The sequence below is a fragment of the Taudactylus pleione genome, unplaced genomic scaffold (assembly GCF_031769625.1).
Source record: "Taudactylus pleione unplaced genomic scaffold, aTauple2 ptg000086l, whole genome shotgun sequence".
Taxonomy (NCBI): Eukaryota; Metazoa; Chordata; class Amphibia; order Anura; family Myobatrachidae; genus Taudactylus; species Taudactylus pleione.
Genome location: NW_028284488.1, coordinates 23,245,738 through 23,270,728, shown reverse-complemented (window position 1 = coordinate 23,270,728; position 24,991 = coordinate 23,245,738). Strand labels below are relative to the sequence as shown.

Here is a 24,991-nt window from a genome sequence, read left to right as displayed (position 1 = left end):
TAGTTATGCACGCTGAAGTTTTCTGTTATGTTGTTCTAAATGTTGTTTGAGTCACAATATAAAAAAAAACAAAAAAAAAAACAAACAAACAAACTTCACAGTTGTAGGCATGTTCTGTGAATTAAATGATGCACACCTTCAAACAATCCAATTTAATTCGAGGTTGTGAGGCGACAAAACATGAAAAATTAAAAGGGGGTGAATACTTTTGCAAGGCACTGAGATATATATGATAGATATCTATATATATTTCTATATCTATAGCAACACATGGCAGCTACTAAGGATTGAGTGCTCCTTAAGCAGATTCATTAAGGCCTCAATATTTGATTTACTTTTTAAACAGTGCGAGGACAACTTCAGAGTTGAGTAACTATTCTGTCCCTTCTAATCTGAGGATGTTAGCTCTACTGGAGAAAGGAAAATGCATGATGCATGTGCACTCTAAGCACTAAGAATACAGATAGTCAAAACAATTATGATAAACTCTACAATTAACATGTAAATGTGGTTCTTAGGACATTTGGCCAAAAATGCAGGTCCATCTACCACCTCAAGGTGAAACCCATTAGATAGGATTAGTAATTTTAGGGACCCAACACCAACTAGATTCTCCTTAACATTTAACGAGCACCTTCTAGAAGATGTAATTCCTACACCGTTCACCTGATTTGGACGTAATTACCCTCAAATTAAATCTGAAAGTCTGCAGTTAAAGCACATCTTGTTTGTTTCATTTCAAAGCCATTGTGGTGGTGAATAGAGGCCAAAATATGAAAATTCTGTCAATGTTCCGATATTTATGCACCTGACTGTATGTATGTATGTATGCCCCTGACTGTATGTATGTATGTATGCACCTGACTGTATGTATGTATGTATGTATGTATACATATAGTGTGTGACAGGCTTAATCCACGGCACTCAACCATCTGGGGTGCCCTTGGCATGTGACCACACCATCTACATAAAAAAATATCATACAAACTCGGCACTCACATACTTTTCAAACTGCAACTGCTTTGAACATAGGGAATGTTGGTTCCAAAATATTGCAAAAATGTATTAAGCTGACCACCGCTTCACGGTCATTCCCATCTGGCCAGTCCCTACATTGATTCTCAGATAAATGAACTTGATCTGCCACCTTTGGCTTGTCGAAGCTGGATTAGTGGCTGAGACGGAATCAGTGTAAAAATTAGCATGCGCGGCGTCATCTTGCGAATGGCAGCTAGACTCCATTTTAGAAACAAGAATCTGCAAGACGCCATTTTGTGACCAGCGCCATTTTAAGTTACAACTCACGATCTAAGTACAGCTGGCAATCTTTTTAGAAGCCATGACAGGCCCATTCTGGAGACAACCTTGCATAGAGAAATACCAAAACAACTAGAAAAACAGCCTCCTGAGAAAAGTAAATAGAATAGACAATACACCATAATACTGTGAGTGTTTTACATACAAATTGGGAATTCCTGTATATAGACAAGTATAGTTGTGGCAATTGTAATATAACCCAGACATTTATCTACACAATTGAATTTGTCTGAATCCTAAACACCTTTTAGTCTCACTCCCAGACAGAATGGCCCCAGCTTCACAGCTGGGGGTCTCCACCTTGTTTGAGAAGTGAAGCTCACTGCCCATAACACATTTGCATTGCAGTTTGAAACTGTTAGTAAGGAATGAGATGTGTGTATATTATATATATATTTATTAAATCCATCATAAATAGAATCTCATGCATAAACACCGCACATTACACACAGTTGTGCATTCGCTACTGTGCGTCATGTTAGCAGCACAATACCTTGCATGCGAATTCTGTTTATTAGCTGCATGCGTGCACATCTGCCCCAAATCAGATAAACCTAACTAGCGTCTTTTCTCATATCCCTAATACTTACATAACGCACACTTACACAAAAGGTTCCATAGCTATAAAGTAAAAGATCCAAGTTTTATTCATTTATTACAAATGCTGTGAAATAAAGACTATTTGGTATCTAAGGTTTAATACATGATAAATAAAAAAAGTTTTTGGTATTCTACTGATCTGCACTTTATCCACAGCTTTCTGGTATCATCGGTGTGAAGATCAGAACATGCGTTCGCAACTTATGGACCGTAAAGAACCAAAATGTACTTTGTAAAACCAACAGTCTAGATTTGCATGAGGTGGGAAAACGAAGGCATCCAGCTGTTGGAGGCTGGACTGTGGCCATTTGAATCAACCTGTTAAGTGCCTTGTAACAAACGCACCGTGAAGGAGAGCCAATGGAATCACAACAAGACCTCTCTTTTGTTCAGCTTATTTCTGGGGGGGGTATAAATATGTGTGCTCTGACCCTGGGTTTCTAGTCTATTCTGCTGATTGTCGATTGACGGAGGTCTCTTGCTGATGCCGGAATCTCGGAATCTGGACCCAGAGCGCTTGCGCATGTATGACTATCTTGGGTCTGTATAATTTCTTTGCGCTAAATTGTACTTAGATCACAGCGTGTATTATCTGTACTTTGGTTGAATAATGCTTTGTGCTTTGGAAACACATGTTCAAGGTCTAAGGTCTTTAATTTTACTGTATGACTGCGTACGCAAATAGCATCAATCTTAGAGGTTATAGACAGGTTTTAGAAGGTATAGGTAGAAAGGTATATAGCCAGTATCCTTAGTTGGGGGCTCATAGTGGAGTCACGTACCTAATCACACGATATATACACGGATATCTATATCTCAGCAAAGGGTGGATAGTGATCACAAGCAGTCTTACCTGCAACCATTCGATGCTGAGAGATCGCCACCCGTTATCATGTGACCAAGAGACGCTGACTAGAATCCAGGGACAAGAGAGGAAGAAGTTTGTTTTCCTTTGTTGATAGTATTTTGCGTTTAAAAAGGGGGTGTTGCAGTATTGCGCACGCGGCTAAGTCGCATTTTTGCTCGCAATAGGGACGCACTTTTGCATATGCAGCTAAGGGTACGTCATACGGTTGTGTGGTAGTCACATCATTATGTATGCGACTTGTCGCACAATAGCGTATACGCATTTTCCGGTTGTGCTGCCACGTGTTTAAACAAAGCCATTGAGTTTACATTATCAATTGTTGCGAATATCTGGGTTAACGTGTATTTTTCTGCGCAGGAAAAAAAGTGCATCAGTGAGTATTTGTTTAGAGTGTAACACGGGACCTAAATGTTAAGGGTATCGTAGGACCCTTAAGTGCTAGGCGCAGGAGTTTACACAAAGCAGGTGTATGAGTTGTTATTTTTGTTAGGGTTCGCCCCCAGCGTGATTATAGCGTTCAGTAATCAATGTGTGTGATCTGTTAGGCTTATTTGAACACTATAATTGAACCGCATAGTTTTGGTTAAATTGTGAGCAGGTGGGAGGGTGGACGAAATCAACTGGAACACAAAGGGTACTTGACTACCTTTCAACTGGTAGGGGGCAGCCAAAAAGGGATTGCTGAGCGGAAGCGGCCTTTACTTCCGCAGGTGAGTGGAAGCGTCTAGAAGTCCTCCATAGGGTTTGCGGATACACCCTTTCTCAAAGGCGTCCGCAGGTAAGTGAAAGTATCTTAATTGTCTTTCACCAGTTTAAAAATTTTTATTGAAAAAAAAACATAGGAGTTGTCCCAAGATGGGAGCCACGCAAACAATAGAAATGTTAGACAATGATGTGCTGCTAATGGAAGCGCCGCTTGGATCGGCCAATCGTATTATGCATACTAAGTACGGTACTTATGCAATAAGGTATTGTGACGTATGGTTTGAAATAACGATGAAGAGTGTTAGACAGTTTCCCAGGATTGGTAGTTTTGATAAAGATTATTGGATAATGTCCAGGATCACATCAGTCTGATGTGTTCTCGCGAGAAAAAAGTAAAATATTATGAATGTTGAAAATTGTGGCAGCATGAAGGGGATGCGTTGCTTAAAAATGAGCAAGCGACACAAACTAGCGTTGCGAGCACATTGCCAGCAAATACACCTGCAGCGCTGGATTGCAATGTGTGCGAGCCACAAAATGGCGCGCATGTGCAGCAAGGTAGCGTTGCGGAAGGTATTGCCAGTAGTTCACGCGCACCACCGCCACCTTATGTGGATGGAGGTGCAGATACAGTCTTGAGAAAAAAAAATAAATGTAACAAGCAACTTGTACCCTATCAAGTAACCATAAAGAAAATGTTTATGGATGTGGATGATGAGCCTATTGTTATGTCTGCAGTTTCCCATGCTGTGCACATGTTAGATGCACCACCACGACAAGCTCAAGTGGTGCCACCATCTCCATGTGTAACAGCACGGGAAGTGTTAAACTCCTCTGCGCCGTGGAGGAAGTTGTTGATACTATACATTGCAGCAACAGATTAAACCCCCAGTCAGGTAATAAGGTCAAAAGGTAGCACTGCGGCCGGTCTGCATCCCATTCGGACAATCACTGTTCCGAATGGGAATGCGGACGCGAACAGAGTTGTACCTACAAGGGATGTGGTAATGCATTGTCCTTGGACAAGAGCAGAGCTAAATTTCATCATGAAGGATTTCCCCGATCCCAAAAAGGAATTATCCAAATGTCAAAGATTTTTGAGAAACTTGGGTAGTTCTCATGAGCCCACCAATAAAGATTGGCAGGTGGTGTTAAGGGCCTGTCTACCACGCAATATCGACGTGACAAAATTTAACACAGATTGAGTATTGGATGGTGACGTTCCTTTAACAGACAAAGTAAACCAAGGTAATATTTCCCGCATTATAACTCAATTGGGTATATATTTTCCAGTAGTAGTTAGCTGGAACAAAATTTTCACCATAAAGCAAAAAAGGAGAGTGAATCTGCAGAAGATTATTGCGACCAGGCTCTGCAGGCTATCACTCAGTACCCTGGGTTAGAGGATATTAAAGATAGCACTCACCACAGGGGAATGATTGTCACCATACTCATGGATGGCCTTAAAGAGAACCTAAAAACCCAGGTTCAGACCTCACAGCCTGGCTGGAGGGGAGTGACAATAGATACCCTCATAGAATCCGCCATAGAACATGATAAAACCATCTCAAAGAAGAGAGAGACCCAGAGCGAGAAACTAATGGCTGTCAGTATACAAGCTCTGGAAGGAATGACGGTAACATCACAGCCAGCAGATATACCTGTGTGCGCGCGCACACACACACACACCTGAACAGTTACACGTCCTCACTAGTCCCACACCACTGCAAACACAACCCTATCCCACTTACCCTGCACAACCACAAGTCCCATACTATCCACAGACTACATATCCCCAATCATATCCTTTCCCATACCCACCACCTCTTCCTCCTGCACAACAACCCTTTTCTTCATCCAATCCACGAACGTGTTTTAATTGTAACCAGCCAGGACATGTAAGTAGAAACTGTACGGCAAATAGGGTAGGACCCCAAATCAGGGAAAACCTGGATATCCCCCTAAGGGATATGCACAGAGACCAGCAACTGTCCAACAGGCACCAGCTCCAATTGTGGCTGTTAATGCTTTATTGGAGAGTGGGAGCCAACGCTAGGGGTCAGGTTATACCTGTAGTCTACAGATAGTCAGGTTAACGGGAGGTATTGTGGAAGAGCCAGTCATGATGGTTGATGTAGCTGGTACTAAATATCCTTTTCTTGTAGACAGGGGCGACCAGGTCATTGATAAAATCTCTCGTTAATTTACAGGTAACCAACAAGACAGTACCAGCAATGGGCATAACGGGTAAAGTGCAACATTATCCTTTAACAAAATCCACAGAGGTTACTATTGGGCCGATGCATACCAGGCATTCTTTCCTTCTGGCTGCTGTGGCTCCTACTAACCTACTGGGAAGAGATTTGTTATGTAAGATGGGATGTGTCATATATTGCACCCCTGATGGTGTATTTCTAGATATCCCAGAGAGAGTTGCGCACGAGGTGAGGGATATGTTGGACACTCCCCAAAGGATAATGTATCACTCTACAAGTTTAAATGGAAATCCATCTCAGGTAGTTCAAATGTTATCCCAAATTCCAGATTCACTTCGGACCAAGGACGGACAGGACACTGGATTAATGGCAAACGTAAGCCCCGTAATGGTAAACTTAAAAAGCGGTAGGCAAGTTCCAAAAATTCCTCAGTACCCACTAAAACAGGAGGTAGAATTAGGAGTTTATCCAATAATTGAACGATTACTACAACAGGGAATTTTAGTTCGTACAGCTAGTGTAGCCAACAGTCCCATCTTCCCGGTAAAAAAAAAAAAAAAAAAAAAAGAGTGGTGGGAGGGGTTACAGGCTGGTACAAGACCTTAGAGGTGTTAATAAGGTGGTAGAAAGCCAATTTCCCGTAGTGCCAAATCCAGCTGTCATTCTTATGCAGATCCCACCAAATGCAACCCATTTCACTGTCATTGACCTCTGTTCTGCTTTCTTCTCTGTACCTCTTCATCCTGAACGTCAGTACCTTTCCGCTTTCATAAATAGGGGTGTACAATACACATGGACACGATTGCCCCAGGGTTTCATAGACAGCCCCAGTATCTTCTCCCAGGCCTTGCACGACTGTTTACAATCTTTTCAACCTGCCAATGGGTCTGTTCTAATCCAATATGTGGACGATTTATTGCTATGTTCTGATTTGTTTAGTCATGTTTAAATGATACTAAACTTTTGTTGCTTCACCTCTCGCACACAGGACATAAGGTTGCTAAGGACAAACTACAGCCGTGCCAATCCAGAGTAAAGTATTTGGGACACTGCCTAACTCAGGGGTTACGACATCTCACAAATGACAGAATCCAGGCCATACAGAACATGACACTGCCGCAGAACCAACAGCAAATTCGTACCTTCTTGGGAATGTGTGGATACTGTAGAATGTGGATCCCAGGTTTTTCTATTTTGGCCTTGCCTTTACAGGACTTAGGACCTCATTCAGAGTCGGTCGTTGCGGCCGCACGGTCGTAAGGGAAAAGGGGCCGGATATGCAAATGATGCACTCACAAGTTGCGTCCTTAAGATCGGATAGTTAGCTGGCCGACCAAGGGGAGGATGCGGCCGTAAGACAAAATACGCCCCCTTCTCGTACGCATTACAAGTCATCTCCGGCCATATAAGGATTAATCGAGACCATCGGTCTGGTCGTAGAGCTTAAAGGTTGACCATACCCTCTCTTAAGCACTACGATCAGGTCAGTGTACAAACCACCCATGTCAAGTGTGCCATGACACTACTTTGTTAATTATGCGCACCCATAAAACGCTGTTCGCATAATTATGCACGCCTGCGTTCGGATCTCCACTCCCCCATTTTCAAGCACCTTCCCCTGTTACCACCCACAAACGCCTCATTCTGTCACTCAAACTACCGACCTGGCTGTGTTCAAGGAGAGAGAAATTTCTGATCGTAGCAGCTAGTTTGCGCACGCGCATTGCGAACTTTACGCATGCGCAGTTTAGCGAACATCGGTGGCGTACGACCGTGCGGCCGCAACGACAGACTCTGAATGAGGTCCTTAGTCTCTTTCTCAAAGCCCGAACATGTCATACACAGGAATCAGAGCAGGCTTTCCTTAATCTTAAGGATAGTCTGACAAAAGCATCTGCATTGGGAATACCTGATTATGAAAAACCCTTTGATTTATATTGTACGGAAGTCAATGGTTGTGCTGCAGGTGTCCTCACACAAAAACATGGTGATGCCAGTAGGCCCGTAGCATACTACAGTGCCCAATTGGACACTGTGGCAAGATCATTCCCAACGTGTTTAAGAAGTGTAGCAGCAACAGCTCTATTGGTGAGGACGTAGTATTGGGCCATGATATGATTGTCTACACTCCCCACGTTGTACCTGCTCTGCTGCACTCTGCCCAAAACAGACATGTCTCTTCAGCTAGGTTTACCAAATGGGAACTAGCTCTAATTGCACCTGCAAACATCACTGTTAAACGATGCAGTACGCTGAATCCAGCAACGTATTTACCATATGTACAACATGATATACAAAGGGTGGAAGGAGACGGGTTGCTGGCGGGAAGTGAGTTCAGCGGACATAATGATGCACACGATTGTATGGAATATCTGAATCAGACCTTTGCTGCAAGACCTGACACGCCTATAGAGAATGTGGATGTGACATTTTACACGGACGGGAGTTGTCATAGACAGACAGGTGAGTTATGTACAGGTTATGCTGTTGTAAATGACACAGACATCATAGAAGCTGAACCTCTTGGTCCTCCTCACTCAGCCCCGGTGGCAGAGTTAGTAGCACTAAGAAGAGCGTGTGAATTGGCAGCAGGCAAATCTGCTAACATTTACACTGACTCTAGGTACGCGTTCGGAATCATGCACGATTTTGGAGCTCTATGGCGTCTGAGAAATTTTATGACAGCAGCAGGCACACCAGTTGCACATTCCAGACACATAAAACATCTTTTAAAAGCAATCCAACTGCCCAAAACAGTGGCAGTAATTAAGTGCAAAGCCCATACATGTGAGAGTGACCCAGTGGCACTAGGCAACACAGCCGATGAAGCTGCAAAATGGGCAGCAGGGTTAAAAATGGTTTTACCAACAGAGCAAATTAGGTCTTTCCACCTTGTTTGAGAAGTGAAGCTCACTGCCCATAACACATTTGCATTGCAGTTTGAAACTGTTATCTCATTCATGACTATGGGGGTCATTCAGACCCGCTCATGAGCGGCAGTACGCTCGCAAGCGGGTCGATGTTCCCCCACTGCGCATGCGCAAGACCCGGTGAGCGACGGGCTCTTCTTCGCTCCGGGTCTCGCACCAAAGGGGGCGTGCTGTCAATGTTGATTGACAGCACACCCCCTTTGGTGGGCGTGCCTGCCAGACAGAGGCGTTCCCATGGGAACGCCTACCATCTCAAGCCGGCCCCACTGACATCACTAGTGATGTCAGTGGGAGTGATTTTGGCTCCATCATCATGGACGCTCGCTATAGCTGTGGGTGGTAACCCACATTATGCGAGCGTCCATGAGGACGCTCCAAAAAAAAAGGTAGGAGGGCCCTGATTCAGAGCGAGCGGTCTGGTCAGAGCGTTCAGCTCTGAATCAGGCCGTGTGTGTGTGTGTGTGTGTGAGAGATAGATGGATTTAAATATTATTTATATCTATCAAATAGAATCTCATGCATAAACACCGCACATCACGCACAGTTGCGAATGCTCAATATCCTGCATGCGAACGCTGTTTATTAGCTGCATGCGTCTTTTCTCATATCCCTAATACTTACATAACGCACACTTACACAAAAGGTTCCATAGCTATAAAGTAAAAGATCCAAGTTTTATTCATTTATTACAAATGCTGTGAAATAAAGACTATTTGGTATCTAAGGTTTAATACATGATAAATAAACAGTGTTTGGTATTATACTGATCTGCACTTTATCCACAGCTTTCTGGTATCATCGGCGTGAAGATCGGAACATGCGTTCGCAACTTATGGACCGTAAAAGACAAAGAACCAAAATGTACTTTCTAAAACCAACAGTCTAGATTTGCATGAGGTGGGAAAACGAAGGCATCCAGCTGTTGGAGGCTGGACTGTGGCCATTTGAATCAACCTAAGTGCCTTGTAACAAACGCACCGTGAAGGAGAGCCAATGGAATCACAACAAGACCTTTTTTGTTCAGCTTATTTCTGGGGGGGTATAAATGTGTGCTCTGACCCTGGGTTTCTAGTCTATTCTGCCGATTGCCGAATGACGGAGGTCTCTTGCTGATGCCGGAATCTGCTCCCAGAGCGCTTGCGCATGTATGACTGTATAATTTCTTTGCGCTAAATTGTACTTAGATCACGGCGTGTATTATCTGTACTTTGGTTGAATAATACTTTGTGCTTTGGAAACACATGTTCAAAGTCTAAGGTCTTTATTTTACTGTATGACTGCATAAGCAAATAGCGTAAATCTAAGAGATTATAGGCACGTTTTAGAAGGAATAGGTAAGAAGGTATATAGCCAGTATCCTTAGTCTCAAGCTGCATATATTTTAAACATGAAACTGGGTCCTGCCTTAAAGAGACAGGACCACACCCAGGGTTATCAGTTAATAAAGCACCTAGAAAAAGAAAAAAGTAGTTTGTCTTACATTTGAAAAACAGGGTGCCGTGGATTAAGCCTGTCATTTAAATTTTGTGGTCACACTTGCTAGGGCACCCTGTTTTTCAAATGTAAGACAAATTTTTTTTCTTTTTCTAGATGCTTATTAACTGATAGCCCTGGGTGTGGTCCTGTCTCTAAAGGCAGGACCCAATTTCATGTTTAAAATATATGCGGCTTGAGCCAAAGGTTCATTTATCTGAGAATCAGTGTAGGGACTGGCCAGATGGGAATGACCGTGAAGCGGTGGTCAGCTTAACAAGTTATTGTAATATTTTTGAAACCAACATTCCCTATGTTCAAAGGAGTTGCAGTTTGAAAAGCATGTGAGTGCAGAGTTTGTATGATAGAGATAGATATTTAAATAATATATATATATATATATATATATATTTTTTTTTATTTTTACTAAAATTAGCCAGTAACCAAATAGTTTTATTACGGAATAGTCATAATAATTCATTATTTATAAGAAGCAGATTGTCAAAACTACAAAGGTGAGCTAGTGCAAAATGTATACCTCCCTACTGTCCCTAATTAGGCAGGATAGTCCTAATTTAAGAGCCCATTTGCAGTGAACAGATGCATTCCCCTACTGCAGAATATAGATGGAACTTCAGCAACATCTGCATAATTTATGCAGTGTAGTGTGGTTGGACATTGGAATATTAAAAGGGAGAAGTGAAGGTGGAGCAAAAATTATATAAAAAGGAATCCTGCATTGTACATAAAATATATTTTCTTATTTAATTCATCATTTAAAAAAATAAATAAAATCAGTCTGCTTTGCTGCTCTCATATGGGAGTAATACAATAATTACCCCTATATCTGATAGAACAAGAGACAGATTGCTTTTGAGGTGTGATTAGGCTTTGGATTTTTGTGTTTTTATCTATAAAATAAATATATTTGTCACTCTTTTCAAGCATTTTATTACTATAAACTCAGCTTTACAGTATGTTCTAATATGAACCAAACAAATATAGGCGCTCCAGAAAGAACTGAAATAAACAAATCTATAAGCCGCTCACCACTAAAGGGGATAGGCAAGCCCCAAAAGACCAAATCAAGGAGTAAATGAAAAGAAAAAAAAAAAAAAAAGTGTGGGAGCGCTACTGATATGTGAAAGCCAAGACACAAACAAAGATTGGCTCAGAGCCTCTCTCATCGATACACCAAAAGAATTTGTATCCTCAGTTGGCAACTGGTTACCACCTAAACACAAAGGCTTTTATAAATGTGGACGTAATAAATGTTTAACTTGCAAACAAACAGTTAATGGCACCAAGACCATCACCTCGTTTAGTACCATAGAGAAAGTTGAAATCAAGAGTGTTTTGAACTGCAGGTCACAATTTGTAATCTATGTGATTCAATGTAAATGTGGCATTCAATATGTTGGAAGGACCACACGCAGCCTACATTTAACATTTTTGGAATATAGAAGAAATATTCTAAAAAGTTGCAAACAACATAGCCTATCGCAACACATGGTTAAATGCCAAGTAAAAGATGAAAGGTATAACCATCACAGCTTTAGAGAAAATTAATCTTACAACTAGAGGAGGGGACAGGTTTAAATCTCTTATGTAAGTGCGAAGCCTTTTGGATCTTTAATCTAGACTCTCTCACCCAAAGGACTCAACGATACAATCGAACTTAATGATATCCATGTGACCGGAGAACCCCACACCCTAGGTCCCTAGAGGTGTATTTCCCTCATGTCACAGGGGATACTTTGGTATCAAAGTTGTCAACTGATATCATGTAGATGTCAGACACCTTTCACTATATACGTAGTGCACTACTGGTCAATCCCTATACTTTGAGTTTAAATATATCTTACTGCTGGGATTGGCCACTACTGCAATATGTATACTCTCACGTGGTTTTCAACTCTCTTCTCTTAATTTATATTTCATAATATATACACTATTGTGTAATATCTATATATCCATTACTTAGAGATATTGGGTCTCCCTATTTGGGACAAATTCTTCTATAAAAAGTTATTTTAATTTCTTTATTTTTGAATAATTATATTTTATTTTTAATGTCCTACTTATATTTTTTGATCACATTGATATTAACACTGTAGCCAAAGAAACCTATATTAGGTTTAGTTCTAATTTGAGGATATAGTGATCATCCATCCAACATGGTGAATATAAATGCCACATGTCCCCTATATCATACATTCCTCTTAAATTCATTTATACCTATCCGAATATTGTCCTAATTTTTCATGACCAGCTCTTTATAATCTTTGTCAGTTATTTGATATGTATTATCCATTAATCTTTATTACATTCTATTAGTTTTTATTTCATATTTATTTCTTTTTATATTTTTTGTTTGGGTCTAAATCTGTTTTTAATATGTGATAATATGCATTTGTTTAGCTGGAGAAATGTTATTGAAAAGTGTGTGTTACTTTGAAGAGGGTTTCCCATATGATTATTTTGTGTACAATTCTGCTGTTACAAAGTGTTTTTTTGCTAATCAATTTGCAACAAATGATTTTTCCATCTGCAATGGATAATTATAATTCTCTGGAGATATAAGGCCGACCCATCTGGAGTGGGAATCTTTACCTCTAAGGATCATCAGGAGTTTCTAAATAATGCCTTGCCTAACATTTAAGAACAAAACAGAAAATAGATTCCATACCAACCATTATAACATTAAATTCTATTTAGTTCATACAGTTCTAAATTTACATTAAAGAACTTTAAGGGGTCGATCCAATTAGGTGCGACTCAGGTCCGGCGAGCTGTTCTCATGGCTAACTCGCACTGCGAATTACACTAGCAATCCAATGACAATTTCGCAAGGATTTTCTACATAAAATTCAAGTTTTTTGTGCGCACCCCCCTGAGGGTGTGAAATGTTAGGGAAAAAGCTTTATTTTAAAAAGGTAAAAACGTTGGAACTTGCTTCAGAACCTGTTGGACACCCCCCCAGTGACTAATTAGGCAATTGGAAATTGAAATTAGCTCAACTGGGCCAATAATTACAAGTCATTATTGTGGTAAAAGAAAATGGCCTAAAATTACCCCCAAAATCAAACTTTTTTGTTAGTTTATGCACTCCAAATTGAAATTAGTTTAATTGAAAAATTGCTTTACTTTTTTTTTTTTTTTTTTTTTTACTTAAAGTGGCCTCAAATTACCACAATATCACCTTTTTTGCATTTTTCGTTTCATTTGTTCTTAAACAAAAGTTTTTATCAATTAATTATACTGACTAACAGCCTTCTATAAGATTCTCATATCAAAGTTCTCACTCTTTGGGATCCAGGATGGTCTACTCACTTTTTCATGCACTTCTCCCAGGTCGCATTTTGAAAAAAAGAAAATCGCGCACACTCGACAATTACCACACATAGGAATATCTAATTGGACCTTGCATTTGTCGGGTATGAGCACTGGTGCTAAGTATGCGAGTTTCATGAAACAAACTCGCATCTAAAAGGATTGAACCCCTAGTCTATAGAATTGTATTCCCTGAATGAGCAAACTAATTTCTATCAATTGTACAAGAATAGTTGTATTCCCCTTAGGTTACTGAAGTGAAAGATGGTAGCTAGTTTGAATATTAATCTTTGTTTCAAATGGTTCAATAAGCAAAATTAGGATTGGAGAAAGATCCATCTGATTGTAAAAGCTACAGACCTACTGCTCAAATAAGCTTCATTCTCCTGCAGCTCATCCACCCTGACAAAGTTGGTTTTGCAAATTAGAGACAAGCGTCTGACAATACTCAAGAGTCCCTAATCTGTTAGCGATGGTTTCTAGAAATCACTGAAAAGGAATTTTGCTTTCCTTAGATGCAAAGAAAGCCTTTGATAGGCTGCACTGCCATTATAGAAAGTTAGTATTACTAATAAAATATGACGCTTAATAGGAGATCTTGATAGATTTGAGCTTTGTATAAAGGCTCTTCAGTTAAGGTATTTAATAAACAGTTTAATATCTTTGGCATTTCCCATAATTAACAGGACTAGATAGGAGGTACAGCCTCTCTCTGTTGATTTTATACTGGCAGCTGAGCCCCTAGCTGCTACAATTGAGTCTTCCTCAACATTCATAGGTCTCACCATAAAGGACATTTTGCAGACATTACATCTACAAATGATGTCCTCCTCACTGTGACCAATTGGGAGACTACATTCTTCACCCTCAATAAAAGTTTCATCAGTTCTTTTTACAAACTGAATACATCCAAATATGATGCCCCTTCATTTATTTAATTTAAATCAGGGAAAGTTGAGCAAGATTAGTCATGTTTAAAAACAAACTTGACTAAGACTAAAGCTGGGCATCCACTATACAATTTTCTGTCAGATATCTGTCCAATCTGGCTGGTTGGAATGAAAACCTGGTAGTGTATGGGAGCAAATGACAATCGTTCATTTGCTCACAAACACTGGAAAATAGCCAAAAATGGTTGTTCAAACTGGTTAAAACACACAAAATTGAACACTTTTTTTGTCCTTTTTTCAGTGTTTAAAACCATATGATTGACTCATTTGCTCCCATAAATTACCAGGTTTTCATTCCAACCAGCTAGATTAGACAGATATCTGACAGAAAACTGTATAGTGGATGTCTCTTGGTTCCTGTGTAAAATTTAATAGCTTCACTTATTTCCCATTCGCCGTACTCTAATCTCCTTGCACTATTTCACAATTACTCTTCAACTGTTGAGATACTATAAGTCCTAGTACTCCTCCCACTTTGCTTTTCAACAAGAACTGGAGAGCCTCAGGTGTCCTAAACTTGTACTGCCAAGTTACTGTAATGACAGACTCCTCCTTCTCACATCATCAACTAATTCTCTATTTCCCGGCCACTACCAATGCAACAGATTTAGGCAGGAGAAGGACAATGTACACCAGAAACACTCACAGAAGTTGAGGGAATCCGTGACAGAGAAAAATTACCCAATACATCCAGACGTTTCAGGCTGGGTGCCCTGTGGACCTCGAAGAAAGAGTTAACAAAAGTAAGTCTACCATAACGCTTATTTTCTTCCCATAGGGGGGTCACAAGAATACCATGGGGGGGGGGGGGGATGTCCTAAAGCAGTTCCCCTAAGGGTGGGGACGCGCCTGAGCAGAAAGGAGAATCCATCGCCCAAAAGGAAGCATCCTGAGACACAAAAGGTGTCAAAGGCGTAGAACCTAAGAAAGGTGTGGACAGAAGACCACAAGGCTGCCTTGACCAATTGTTCAGCAGAGGCACCAAGTCGAAACGCCTACAATGGTTCCACAGACCAAGTAGAATGTGCTGCTGCCGTGTTTGGAACAGGAAGATCAGCCTGCGTGTAAGTCTGAGAGATAATCATGCGCAGCCATCTAGCCAGAGTTTGTTTGTTTTTTGAAACCATACAAACACAAAAAGGGTGTCGGATTTATAATAAATAAATTTTTTTTTTAAAAAGTGGTTTGTATGATCCACAGATACAGAGAGCACAAACCACATCCAGGGGGGCTACACCTACAGAAATGTCTGAAGACTGGAACCACAATCTCTTCATTCACATGAATACAGGATACAACCTTAGGAAGATAACCAGCCCGTGTATGAAGAACAGCTCTATCCTGGTTAGCAAAAAAAAAAAAAAGAAGGAGGGGGAGCAACAAGAGAGCGCTGCCAAATCAGAGACTCTGCAGACAGAGTCGTTAGAGAGGAGAGAAAATTAAAAAAAAAAAAGCGCCTACTCTGTCAAGCACTTCAAAATATACAGAGTCCAGAAGTTCAAATAGGGGAGCCTGTAGCCCCTTTAGAACCAAAGACCAATCCCACCGGTGGGACAAAAAAGGTGGCTGAACTCGGAGAACACCCTGAAAAAATGTTCTAACATCCGGCAGAGAAGAGATCCTTCGCTGGAACCAAACTGACAGCGCAGAAACCTGTACTCTCTGGGTGGCCAGGTGGAGACAGAGGTCTAACCCAGCCTGGAGAAAAGCAAGACCCTGGAAACCCTAAAAGCCTTAGGAACATACTTTTGGTGGGAACACCATTGACCAAAAGAGTGCCAAACTCTGTAATAGATGCAGGCAGAGGAAAGCTTTCGTGTCCGAAGCATCGTCTGAATCACAGAGCTGGAGAAACCTTTGGCTCTTAAGATGGAAGACTCAAGAGCCACACCATCAAAGACAGACGAGGCAGGTCCGGATGCAAGCAGAGACCCGGTGCTAATAGATCCGGCCATAAAAGGAAACAGTGTCTATGGATAGATTCCGTATGTCGGTGAACTAATGGCGCCTGGGCGAAGCAGGAGCTACCAGTACCACTGTGCCGCCTTCCTGCTTGAATTTCCCGAGGACCCTTGAGAGGAGGAGGGGGGGGGGGGGGAAACAAAGAAGAGGAGAGATACTAGCTTGAAAGTCCCACCTCACTGCCAGCATGTCCAAGAAGGCGGCTGAGGGATCTCTGGTCCTGGACCCGTACCTGGGGACCTTGTGGTCGTGATATGAGGCCATAAGGTCTACATCTGGTGGGCCCCATTTGTTCACCAGGAGTTGAAAAGCTCCCAGATGGAGAACCTACTCTCCGGCATGTATGCTGGACAACTTAGGAAGTCCGCTTCCCAGTTGAGGACTCCTGGGATGAATATTGCCGAGATAGCTGGAAGATGTCGTTCAGCCCAGATCAGAATGTTTGCTACTTCCCTCATGGCTGCCTGACTTCACGTGCCTCCTTGATTGAGATAGGCTACTGTGGTCGCATTGTCAGACTGGATCTGGACCAGTCTGCCTTGGAGGAGGTCCTGTGCCAGGATGAGCGCTTTGTATAATGCACAAAGCTCCAGGATGTCTAAGGGCAGGTGACTTTCCTGATTTGTCCATCTTCCCTGAAAAATGTATGATGACCCGTCACCGCCCCCCAACAGCGAAGATAGATGTCTGTGGTGAGGAGCACCCAATTTGGAATCCAAAATGGGCGACCCTTGTCCAGATGAGAGTTTTGTAGCCACCACGAGAGCCAAACCTCTGGAGTGAGAAGTATCATCTGGAACCGCATTAGATGATACTGCCATTTCACCGAGAGAGAATCAATGGTTGCAGAGCCCTGGAGTGGAACGGAGCATATTCCACCATGTCGAAGGTGGATACCATTGACCCCAGGACCTGCATCACTGATAGAATTGAAACCCTTCGCTTGTGGAGCAATTTGCACACTCGCAATAATAGGGTCGAAATCTTGTCCCCTGGCAGAAAAACCCTTTGTGCCTGAGAAACCAGAACTGTCCCCAAATGTAGCATCCGCTGTATTGGAGAAAGGGAGGACTACTTACAATTGATGAACCAGCTGTGCGTCTATAGGCAGGCATTGGTCAGTTGGAGATGGTGTTGTGAGACCAATCTGTTTTTGGTTCAGAAACCAATTGGAACAGGAACTGGAATTATCACCCCTGCCCACAACAAGGAGTAAATAGCCGCCTGGAAGAGTCGTACAAAACAACTTCTGGGGAGGTAGCCTCTGGAAAGTGAGGGCATACACCTGAGAGACCACTTCTCAGACCCAGGTGTCTGTTTGAGGCCAAGAGGCTGCGAAAATTAAGAAGTTGGCCTCCCACCCTGGGATCCCCCAGGAGGAGGCCCACCCCATTAGGCGGAGGGCTTGTCGTCCGGCTTGGAAGCTGGACATCCGACCGGCTAAGACCTCTTAGTTTGCGAGTTGGTGGTTCTGAGAACTAGATGGTCTGGAGAAAGGCTGTCCTTTTGCTCTTCCCTGAAAGCGAAAGGACCAAAAAAAAAGGGACCTAGGCTTTGATGTAGCTGTTGATGGCAGACCTGCAGATCTTGAGGCTGCTAGAGTAGCCACTATCTTATCTAATTCTGCTCCAAAAAGTAGGTTTCCATAAAAAGGCAGGGGATTCCAGAGCCTTCTTGGATCCCGCATCTGCTTTCCAGGATCTTAACCACAGGGCTCTACAAGCAAGTCCAGCATCTATTGCAGCTTCTCCCGCTTCCCGTATGTGGGAGATATGTGTCAGCTGTTCTCTGGTAGCATTTGGTACAGTATCTTCCAATTTCCCCGTCCATTCTTCAACAGCCTTGGATACCCAGGCAGCAGACATAGCCGGCAGAGTAACAGCTCCAGACAATGAAAACACGGATTTAAGACATGTTTCAAGTTTTCTATCTGTATGATCTTTAAGGGAAGATGCGAACGGTATAGACAACATAGTGCTCCTGACTAAATGTGTCAAATGAGCATCCACAGTAGGAGGGAGTTCCCACTTAGTACATTCAGTAGGTGGGAAAACATACAAAGCTACTAATATTTTTGTAACATGGAACAGTTTATCCGAAGTACACCATGCTTCTCCCATAAATTCAGTGAGCTGCTCATACTTACAAAACTCAGCTTTTATCACAGTCTGGTGTTTAAACACTGGCGCTTTAAGTCTAGGAGCTGGCTCAACATCCTCTATATTTAGGATTAATTTGACCGCCCTCACCAAAGGAGGGACATCCACTGTAGAAAGATGGTCCTCCTCTCCTGAGATAGACCCTGGAGAGGAACCAGACGCATCATCTGACTCCTCCGATTAGGTGTCTGCATCTACATGCTGGGCAGACTGACAAAATTATATTGAACGCTTAGGCGCTTTAATAGCTACCCGTCTTTTTGCCTGCATTTGTTGAAATGCAGCAACTGACTGAGCCGTACTCCGACTAGCAAGGGAATAAACATCCATTAAGGAAGGATGTATAGATGGGGCAAACATAGCAGGCTATAACTGCTGTGGGTATCACATTATGGGAGGCAGCGTGGGAGCAGCCAAAACGGTCCACTAGCTGCGTCATAACCTGAGACAAAGAGGACACCCAAGATGGCTCCTGTACAGGGGGCTGGTAGACAGTGGCAGGTGGGGAGTTTGACTGGGGCGGTACACCTGTCAAACCGTAACGCAGGTGTCCTAAGGCGGTTAATTATAACAAATAGCACACAAACCATCCTGTATAAAATCCTTTTGGGGACAAGCCCGCCAAACAGCTTTTACATGAAACCTGCACCGAGGCCTCAGTTTCCTGTTCACCCTTACCTTTAAACATAATAAATAAGTGTAAATGTGACTGCCTTCACAAATATCAATGTGAAGTACAATAGAGAGAAAAAAAAAATCCCCACACACCTGCAGCAAAGGATTTGAGGAGAAATAGCAGTTATAACTGACTGAAAAGAAAATAAAGGCAGTATCTCAATACAGCAGAGCTAGCAAAAGCTACATACAATGCATATACCATGTACTTGCAATGGGCCCTGAATCAACTACTCAAAACATAAGGCTTGGTGGGATTTGAGCACTGTATAACCTGGCCTCAGGGGAGAGGTATACAGGGAGACTAGACCAAACAACTCCTGAGACCAGCAGCTTCTGCAGAGCACCGATAGTTGTCGCCGGGAATCTCATATACAGAGGAGGGTAAGAGGAGCAACCCAGATGCATGAAAACCTCAGCTGGATCAGCGTCTGGCTGGGGGAAGGGCTACTGGGGAAAGCCTACTTCCCCTATGCTGTATTAACCCCCCTGGATGTGCTGGCCTTACACATGGCCACCACCACTGTCCCCAGCTCCAGACTTACTTGCCCCGGTGGCCTAATGTGGGAGCGGACACACTGGTCATCCCACTACAGAAACCTCTGGGAGGTACAGACTGCCACGTGGAATCACCTTATCTGCATACCCGTGCTTCCGGCTGCAGTCCCGCGTTCCAGCATCACCACTAGCCAAACTACGCTGGTGCCCGCTGAAATCACCAGTCCAGTTACTGGTGTTGCTGCGCCGGCAGGGGTAGGTGGAGCAGCAGCACAGGTGTCTTTTAGGAAGCCTAGAACTGCTTGCTTTGAAATAAAAATAAATAAAACTAAATAAAAAGCTTTGGACTACCTGAGCTGTCCCCTTGTTATAAAAGGTGTATCTGAATCCTGCCGCACCAAATGAAAAACTGAATGAATGCCTGTGGCTATGGGCGGGGTATATGTGGAGGCGGACCCCAGGCATCCTGGGTGCTTAAAGCTTTACCGTTTGGTGCCTGGATCACTCCACATTTCCCTATGATATCCCTGTGGACCCCCTATGGACCCTGAAGAAGAAAGACTAATTAGAAGGGATGTCCACATACTTTAGGTCTTGTAGTGTAGGTCTCCCAATTGCTCTAACTCTACCTTCTAGTTTCCTCCTGAAATTACTGAAGCGGCATATTAGAGCAAATGAAGAGTCCTTCAGGGTATACGACAAACATGAAAGCTCTATTTTAATGCGGTTTGTTAATCATCATTTTGAAAGCCCTTTTAATACCTATAATTAGCTGATGTCTTAACTCCATTCTTGTCGATATAAATAACCAAGCCTCCATTAAATAGGACTCTAAATTAAATTGAGAAAATTTAATTTTCCACAGTTCTATGGCATTAAGCTGACGTGATTGACATCTGGGATCCTTGCTGTCAACATGCATTGTAACAGTGTGCAGTAGCTACACAAGTCGAATACAAAGTGCAGAACATATCTGTCCAAGCATTGTACAATTTTGTTTTGCAGAAGCTTAGGACTACAACATTCTTACTAGAATCTTAAAGTGGGGACACACATTGCATAACATTTCTACTTTGGCTGGAAAACCATTTTTATTTTTTAGAAATCACATTAAACATTCTGAACATGTCTGGCAAGCATTGCACAAGTCAGTGGAAGTGTGGGCGCCAATATGTCCTGGTTTACTCAGGACAGTCTAATTTCCCACTAGACCTCATCCCATCTTAGTACAAGTTTGGATTTTTTGCTGAATGAGGGGTACTAGGATACACATTGCCTATTTGTAAATATATGTAAATTAGTTTTTGAAACATTGTTACTTATTAATTATTTTGACTGTCATGCAAATATATTGCCAATATACTTATTAAAACTATGCATATTAGGATTATATTTCATTGCTATACATTAACCATTATTCAATTGGGTCAAATCAATAATGTACGTTTTGGGTCCTGCAAGATGTTCTCACGTGCCAATCGCACCGCAAATTACATTTGCAGTTCAATCCCAAACTTGTACTTTTTTTTTTTTTTTTTTTTAACTTAACGCGCACCCCTCTGAGCAGGAGAAAAGGTAGGAAAAATGTTTATATTAAAAAGGTATAAAATATCAAGACAGTGCAGAACCCCTGGTATACCCCTCGTAATGTATAATCATGCGGGTTTAAATAGCATAATTTGGCCAATAAAGACTTGTCAGTTTTCAGGTGCATTTCTCTAAAAATCTCAAATGAGATAAATGTGGGACAGGTATGCTGAGGTGTTGCATTGATGGGAGAGGTTTTAGAATTTGCAGGTGAGAGCTAAAACGTGTTTGTTAACATTTTTTACAAACTGGTATAACAAATATTGAAAAATTACTAAACAGACATTTTTCTGCACCTCAAAAAGCTGGCAATATTTTAATTTGCTGAAATAAACTTGTTTCCTATAAGTTTTCAACTATTTATAAAAAGTGCAAAAGTCAGCTATTTAAAACCTTTTAAGAGCCTCCTTTCCCGACGACCGGTAACAGAGTTCTATATGGTCCTGCTATCTCAGTTGCCATTTTTTGGGGGGGTTCAGGATGGTTTCCCCACTTTTTAATGTACTTCTCCCAGTACTACAACGTTCAGAAAGTTTTATTTAATCTTGCATTTGCAGGGTGTGCACATTTGAGATGTATGTGAATTTAGTGAAACCAACTTGCCCCTAATTGAATTGACCCCAAAGCAATGACTGCAGGCTATTTTTAAAATATGATTAGAGTCAAAATTGTTATTCATTTACAGTATATTAAAAAAAAAAAAAAAATTATTGTAAGTTGCACTACCACTTCTCTGGTTTGCGGGGTTGCTCTGTGCAGCAGTTTTTCCCCAGCTCCATGGCTCATCTTATAGCCCCAGGTAAAAACCAGGGCATTTTGACATTGGAGGGAAGCGTAAGCAGGTGGACCAATCAGGAGCTACAATCAAGACAGACTTAATTGATCCTACTGCTCACATCTTTGTTTTCTAGCCATATTAAAGTGGTGGAAAAACATGTGGGAGGGCAATTTTAAAGCATATTTAGTTGTGAATAATACATTTTTAGAACCATGTCCTTTTATTTGCATAACCGATGAATGAATATTTACAAAGTTACGACTTGGGAGCCTTTTCCCACAGGGCACTTGGCTGTTTTCTGTTAGAACTTATGTTGAATATTTAAAACATGACGTCTTTTGAAAAATAAAGTGCTTCAGTAATATTTCTAGTAGAAGTACTACAAGTTACTTACCCTTGCAGAGTTCTCCCCAAACAAAGGTCTGTTGTCCATGCCACCGGTTCCATAGGTCCTGGTGGTATAGTCCTCCATTACAAACGGACTATGTTCTTCAGTCATTAACCTAGTGTTTCTGTGTATTAAAGTATACACCTGATGGCAGGGAAGCTAGTGTCTTCACAACATGGTACTGAACGAAGCTTGTTCATAGAGTGCACCCACTTGCGGAGGAAACACCAATGTTTCACTACTTGTTTAACAATAATCCCTGGAATGTTTACTTCATCGTAATGTACAGTCTGGAGAAACACAAAGAACATTGAATGTCATACTAAACTGAAGAGGAATACCTACAACAGAGGGTGTGGTCACAGAGTCATGTGTATTATCAGATGATGAAATCAAGTACTGCTACTAGCTCACATATTTAACAATTTAACTGAAAGGACTAAACTAACTACAGAGCAAGTTCACCAAATTGAGCAAGACCCTGGGGTTTGGGATACAAAATAGTTCTGTGCTACCATATTATTACAACAAAACCTTACTTTCTTTTTTTAATTATCCATTTCCCACCACAGTCATAATGACAACTGCATTCTATTCAAATTATAAATTCCAATTTATCTTAAAAGAACATTATACTGAAACCGTACATGAACAATATCATGTATATGCTTTAATCAAATAACTGTTTTGAGGTCATTCCATGTTAAGTGGACCAGGAGTCACCACCTTAACCAACTACAATTTTGATGATCTTTTACATGAAGGTTGGCATATATATCTAATTTGGATGCAAGCATAACGTGTCATTTTAGGGTACTTCAAAAAATAATAATAAATAAATAATTTTGAAATACACCTGGTGCAGCCACTGCAATGTTTACAACACCTGTACCATTCATACAGCCCCCCAAAATACCATACCCCCTACGTTAAACCCATTTTCCAACACTTAATTTCTTCATCCCAACACTGACATATTATTATTGGCTAAATAAAGCTAATTACAAAAATTATTCTTGACAGTTTTGTCATTGACGTGGGGCGTCCAAGGGGAGCTGAACTAAGTCACAAAATTTTTAGCCAAAAAATTAGGGGTTTTGCACAACCTTAGCGCTCCCGCTAGGCTGTTTTAGCGGGGCAAAAAGCACCTTGCTCTCCAGAAGGAGGGCAAAAAGCGACCTGCCCTCACAGCCTGCGGGTGCAATCTTCACCCGCGGGTTGCAGTGTCCCGCGGGTGGGGAAATGTACGGTGACCCGGTCACCGCCGGAGAATAGACGCCGGGCATATGCGCCCGGCATCTATTCTCCCTGACGGCAGCGCTTGGGGGCTGCTCAGTGTGTCCGTAAGTGTCGGGCATGCCCCCAAGAGTGACAAAAAGAGGACGTCTTATAGACCCACCCCCTTTTCGGTGGCCTCTCTAGCTCCGGCGGCAGAGTGAACACTACAACCTGTCACCTGCTCTGTTGTTGAACTTTTTGCCGCTTTGTCTATGGTGAACTCGCACGTGCGAAAACTGCGGCAACAGGATGCACGACACATTTTGGGCCGTATTCAATTAGCCACGAAAAGTCAGCTGAGTTTCACCTGCCGCACTTTCCGCCTACATCGCGTGTTTTTGGTGAACATACTTTGCGTGCACGCGGCTGCTTTTCGCCCTGTTCAATTCCAAAGGACGTGAAAACAGGACCCGGCGAAACTCAAACAGGCGAAAAGTGCTGTCAGATTTGGGGAAATCAGCCTGACACCCCCCAAATGATGCACTAACATTGGGGATCACTATGGATACCCCTGAATAGAAGCTATTGAGAGCATTTAAGTACCCCAAATACCTTCAGCAGTGCTAATTAGCGTCTTTGCACAAGTGGTGAAGAGCATTTAGAAGGTTTTTTTGGAGGGAAAAAAAAAAACCTAGTCCCAGCAAATTTGGGGTACATGAAAATGGGTGCAAGCATATTTTAAAGTTACTAATGTGAAGTTTTAAAAATCCACCTGCCGCAACAATCTGCAATCTTAAAAACACCTGGGGCATTCTTGGGGACCCCCCAGAGTCTATTTCGCTAGTTGTTAAGTTTGTCCCCTAACTTCGTACTCTTTTGCCCACCCCCCCAAAAAAAAAGCTTAAGTTTTTATTAACAGTTTACCTTTGGGGGGCTGTCCCAAGGGTGCAGGGTGGTTCCCGCAGGTTTGCACCCCAAAACACCAATTCTGCACTTTTTCCCACCTAGTTTTTTTTTCGCCTATTCCAATGCATTGACTTTCCGCACTGGTGAAAAAGTTATTGGAATTGCATACGGGGATAAGTTTTCACCTGGCGAAATGATGTCACTGGTGAAAGCTTTTCACCGAAAACGGCTTATAGCGGCTAATTGAATACGGCCCTGTGTGTGAAAAGTTAGCACCAATGAAAACATTTTGCACAAACGTGGCTAACTTTGGATAGTTCACAATATGCGATAGTAGCAAAACTAGGGTGGGACCATCGTCAAAATTGGTCCACTTGACATGGAATGACCCCTTTTGGTAGACATTTAGGGGCCTATTTATCAAATAT

General features: G+C 42.0%; 1 protein-coding gene across 1 annotated transcript in view; it reads right to left on the bottom strand.

Annotated features, from left to right (window-relative positions):
- The window catches only part of TMEM243 (transmembrane protein 243), a 44,687-nt gene that overhangs the window by 6,225 nt on the left and 13,471 nt on the right, over positions 1–24,991 (bottom strand). The window contains exon 2 of the mRNA XM_088468791.1: positions 22,446–22,729. Within this exon, the coding sequence (XP_088324917.1) occupies positions 22,446–22,550 (105 nt within the window). The 5' untranslated portion in view covers positions 22,551–22,729. The remainder of the gene's footprint in view (positions 1–22,445; positions 22,730–24,991) is intronic.